This window comes from Tarenaya hassleriana, unplaced genomic scaffold (genome assembly GCF_000463585.1).
Source record: "Tarenaya hassleriana unplaced genomic scaffold, ASM46358v1 Cleome6, whole genome shotgun sequence".
Classification (NCBI taxonomy): domain Eukaryota; kingdom Viridiplantae; phylum Streptophyta; class Magnoliopsida; order Brassicales; family Cleomaceae; genus Tarenaya; species Tarenaya hassleriana.
The window spans coordinates 4,579,816-4,584,815 of NW_010968505.1; the positions used below are offsets into that span (position 1 = coordinate 4,579,816).

At 35.1% G+C, this 5,000-nt stretch overlaps 3 protein-coding genes across 4 annotated transcripts in view; all 3 read left to right on the forward strand.

The window, feature by feature from the left end:
- LOC104799557 overlaps nt 1–907 on the forward strand; it is a 2,657-nt gene extending 1,750 nt beyond the window's left edge. For both annotated transcript variants that reach the window (XM_010522149.2, XM_010522148.1), the window contains one exon: nt 500–907. In XM_010522149.2, the coding sequence (XP_010520451.1) occupies nt 500–670 (171 nt within the window). In that variant the 3' untranslated portion in view covers nt 671–907. The remainder of the gene's footprint in view (nt 1–499) is intronic.
- Nucleotides 908–2,561: 1,654 nt separating this feature from the next.
- On the forward strand, nt 2,562–3,329 carry LOC109116036. The gene is made up of 2 exons (XM_019200761.1): nt 2,562–2,670; nt 2,831–3,329. Exon 2 carries the CDS (start codon nt 2,903–2,905, stop codon nt 3,209–3,211), a length of 309 nt encoding a protein of 102 aa, XP_019056306.1. The 5' UTR covers nt 2,562–2,670; nt 2,831–2,902; the 3' UTR covers nt 3,212–3,329.
- Nucleotides 3,330–3,853: 524 nt separating this feature from the next.
- On the forward strand, nt 3,854–4,924 carry LOC104799734. Its single transcript, XM_010522375.1, has one exon. It carries the CDS (start codon nt 3,854–3,856, stop codon nt 4,922–4,924), a length of 1,071 nt encoding a protein of 356 aa, XP_010520677.1.
- Nucleotides 4,925–5,000: the final 76 nt, after the last annotated feature.

Below are 5,000 nucleotides of genomic sequence, written 5' to 3' on the forward strand. Positions count from 1 at the left end.
TCCTGCTGATCGCCTAAATCTTCCTTTAACGATTTAGTGTTCTGGGTCCCCCTGAGGCTTAGAGCTATCTGCCGTTTGTATGGAATGGAATCGGGTATGTGTAGTGAAACTAAGTGCGGATGTTTCATTTAGAACTCGGTGTTTCTCTTGTCTTAGCTGCAAATCTAGAGCTAAAATAAGATTGGATTTAATAATAAGGTATCATAGCATGGGCACCTATTCTTGACCAAAGGCCACAAGCTTAGCACTTTGCATGGTATGAAGCTCTAGATTTATGCTCTTCCATGGTACATTGCACATTTTTGGCCAAATTCACATGAAGGGTTTGTTCCTAATGGATAGATTCTTCATCTGTTAGGATGCTTCACACTTGATTTTTTGGTTATGGACAAAACCTGGAATTCCAGTGGATGGATAGTCATCCTTTTTACCGTCGCCATGTCCTGTCCTCAGCTTGGGAATGTCCAGTCTAACCAACCACTGTGGTTCATCTTGGCAGATCATTCTGTCGCAAGAGAGGCATATCCAGAGGCTAAATGGCATCGTTCGGAACCTGCAGCTTCAATTGGTGGAATGCGTGGGACAGAACGGGACAAAAAACGCTACCGAAAACTACAATCTGGACAAGCAATTCATCAAACTCGACAGGAAACACATCCTGGAAGACTAGGGCTCCTGTCTCTCCTGAGTTGATATATGACCAAAACGGTAAACTTTAAGTTGTAAAAAAAAAAACCCTCTTTTGATCCGTTATGTTCCAAGTGTTGTATTTTTTTTTTTTGTACATTACACTGAATCTCTGACTGGGTCTAAGCCGAGAATGGTCAGAGAGTTGTGAGTCTGATTCGTGAAAGAAGGTTTGAGAAATCTTCTGTTTGAAATTCGGGGGATAGAATTGTTCTCAAAATCCTACATGTATACACACATATATATATATATATATGTGTGTGTGTGCGCTTGTGTTTGTGAAACTCTTTGGCATGAGGCCATAACTTTGTGGGTCTTTGGCATGTGTGTGTGAATCTTTGGCATTAGGTCAAAACTTGGTGAGTATATATATATAGATAGATAGATAGATATATATATATATATAGAGAGAGAGAGAGAGGGTGCTGTCAAACTTTGGTTGGATGAAAATGGGTCACAGATTTGGTGAATGGAAGTGCAAAAATCTAAGAAATTCACGTATGCAGTGTGCGCACACAAGTTTCAAATCCCAAGTCCAAGTCCCAACGTTTTATTTGTTTAGTCAACAAATTGAAAGTCGCAACTTTTTATTTTATATATATATATATATATATGTATATATATATTTCTTGTGATCCGACCACCCCGTTATAATTAGTTAAGTTTTATAATTATTATATAGGTTGCTTCTATTACTCAACCACCAACAAAACTACTGTAACAAAATAATAATAATTGTATTTAATTATAAATTTATATCCATGATATCAGAAATCAATATCACTTATATTAGTTAAAATTCAATCAAAATTCTACGAATATAACCGCAATAAATATCCAAAAATGTAATAACAACAAAACTATGTTCTTCTGTGAGGGCTCCTGCTTTTATTTTCACTCTCTATTGTTGCGTAAAATTTATTCACTTACCAATTTGGATGTATAGAATCGAACTGAGTTTATGAAAATCTTTTCTAACATGTTTTTTTTTCTTTATGAAAATCAAGCTAGACAAATAAAATATAAACCCAACCACCAATATATATGGGAATTACTCTTCAGTGGTTTTAAGAGGATCGAATTCCGCAATCAAACTTATGTTTTCTAATTCTAGCTTCCAACTTGCGTTTTGGTAGCGGTTTCCGGCGTTTTGACAAAAAAAAAAAACTAAAATATTTTTATTAGAAATTATATAAAACATTAATATATATATATATATATTGGTGATGATTTTGTTTAGTGTTTTGATTTGATATTATTTTTTAGTATTATATTTTAATAAAAAATACAACAGTGTAATTTTTAGGTTTAATAATGATTATTTTTAATAATTTTTATAATAAAATTATTTTTTTACTTAAAATAAATTAAATTAATAATATTTATATTTTAAATTTATTATTTAATTATTATAAATTTAGTAAATAATTTTTATTAAATGATACGAAAAATTTAATTAAAACTATTATAAAAAATTATTTTTAAATAATTTTTTTTTGACAATTTATATCAAAACGCAACCGCAACCGTAATGAACCATTCACTTTTAACTGCACCCACCCGCAATCGCTACCAACACAACTTTTCAACCAGTCAGTATTAATCATTTATAATCGCTATCAAACGTTCTGAAAACGCTGCCACCTGCAACCGCAACCGTTGCGGTACAACCAGTCGAACTCTAATTCCTTTTGTGATAATAAATGCAATTTCAAAGCCCAAATCATATACTCAACCTTTTACATCTTCTCCCATTTATTGCTGCCATCACATTATAAATAGTTGCATATATGATCATTTTCTTACCAAATTTAATTTGATAACTAAAGAAAACTAATCTCTATAAATGACTTTGTAAACATTCAATGAACCCCGGCCCACCCCCCACACCCCCCTTGTGTTGTGTGTGTGTATATATACACACAACTTCAAAGCTTTCTTCTTTGGATCTGCTAAAACAAAAGAGCAGAGCCCTTCACTAAGGTAAGTTACTATTCCATTGACACCATGTTATTTTCTCACGTAATACGTCGTATATTCTTATACATATATGTATAGATGTATGTATGTATGCATGTATGTATATACACATATCATTCATCTTCTGAATAGAAAAATAGGTTAATAACATAATTGCATGCAGGCTGATCATCCACCTCGAAGTGGACTCTTATCCTTGTCCTATCGAAGAATTTTCTTTCTAGAGACAAGGGACATGAATCATCATCAACAAGATCAAACCGGTAACCTAGGACTGGATCTGAAACTGAATCTTCTGTCGTCGCCATTAACACAATTCGACCCTTCTTTATCCGTGGAGAGCTCATCATCGTGGTCGTCGGCAGCAGAGGAGGCCAAATCAATGGTGGCGGTGGTGGGTTGCCCTAATTGCATCATGTACATCATCATGTCCTTAAAAGGTAAACCAAGGTGTCCGAGGTGCAACAACAAAGTTTTGGTCGATTTTCTTGGAGGAGAGAAAAAAACAATGTCAAAGAAGAACATGATCAATAATGTTAGTTAAACCCTAGCTTTGGTTTGTTTGTTCCTCACATATTGTTGTCCATATATGGATCTCTGTTTCATATATATATATATATATCCTTTTACTCTCCTATATATGTACGAAACATGCGTTGATATGTTGTTCTTCTTCCACTATATGTGTGTGTATATATATATGTATAGAGAGAGAGAGAGAGGGAGAGAGATGCAGTAACCGAAATCATTTTAGCGTTGAACATCTATACAGGCAACTAGCCGAAACCCTAAATCGATCCGATAAAAGAACCATTTAAAAATAATATCCTACCGATATTTAATTTGAAATTTCATTTAATTTTATGCACAATATTATCGGTCTGTATCTCGGTCATAAATTAATGTATATGAGGACAACATATTCAATTCGGTAGTCAATTTTAGGTTATATTAGTATATGAAACAGTTAGAATCTGTTAGGATTCAGTTAGAAGTAGTTAATTGGTGGAAACTGTATTTAAGCGAGTTGTACAGAACAGAGCAATACATCGTAAAATTTTCCCCATCTTCTTTCTCTCTCTACTGGCTCTCTATCGACTTTCTCAACAAACATAAAATGGTATCAGAGCACTATCTCTGAGAATTTGCTCATTTTTTTTCGATCCTTCATCGTTTCGGTTCATCAATGGCGGAAGCACAAGCGGCGGCTCCTCCAGCGGATGTTCCACCTCCAGATTCACCGTATTACCTAAGCTCAGGTGATCAAATGAATCTCGTTCTTGTATCCGATCGTCTCACTGACGCTTTGGATTACAATTCATGGTGTTGTTCCGTCACTATGGCGTTGGAAGGCAGAAACAAGCTCGGATTCGTAGATGGATCTTTGCCAAAACCTGCTGAAACTGATCCGAATCTCAAGCACTGGCTTCGCAATAACGCGATTATCAAATCGTGGTTACTCAATTCTGTTTCGAAGACTATCACAATCAGTCTCATGTATGCGAAATCGGCTAGAGATATATGGCTCAATCTTGGTACTCGATTTCATCAAAAGAATGCTCCGAAGCTTTATGCAATTCGTCGTAAGCTCCGATCTCTTAAACAAGGATCTATGGATGTTGGTAACTATTACACGCGTTTGATAACGCTTTGGGAGGAGTTGAAGAATTTGCAATCGACTCCTTACTGCACCTGTGGAGGTTGCCATTGTGAAGCTGATCATCGGTGGTTTGAATTTTTTGAAAGTACATTTGTCATTGATTTCCTATATGGACTCAATGATTCTTTTGAAACAGTCAGAGATCAGATCATCATGATGGATAAAGTTCCGGATCTTGAGAAAACTTACAGTATAGTTTCTCAATATGAGCAACAAAAATTGATCAAGAATCAACCGATTCAAGAATCTGTAGTATTCAATATTGCAGAGCAGCCTCAGATTGTTAATCAACAGAAAGATCAGATTGTTGCTGCAGTCTCTGGTCCACAATTCAAGAACAAACAAAGACCACTTTGTACACATTGTGCATTGTATGGTCATACAATACACAAATGTTACAAACTTCATGGATATCCTCCTGGATATCGACATCCATCATCTCAATCCAATGAGCAACGACCACAATTTGTGACGAACCAACAGCCGAAGACAACATATCAGAATCAAAAGTTTTCAGCTCCTATATATCAAAAAGGGACGATAGCAAATATTTCTGCGAGTCAGTCTACTATCAAATCACCAATTAACTACTTCTAACTGAATCCTAACAGATTCTAACTGTTTCATATACTAATAGGTTAGATGAAACGACTAATAAGAGTAGTACAAGTTA

What these genes read in the sequence shown, in the direction of transcription:
- LOC104799734 (XM_010522375.1), top strand. Translation starts at nt 3,854, where the DNA reads ATGGCGGAAGCACAAGCGGCGGCTCCTCCAGCGGATGTTCCACCTCCA.
- LOC109116036 (XM_019200761.1), top strand. Translation starts at nt 2,903, where the DNA reads ATGAATCATCATCAACAAGATCAAACCGGTAACCTAGGACTGGATCTG.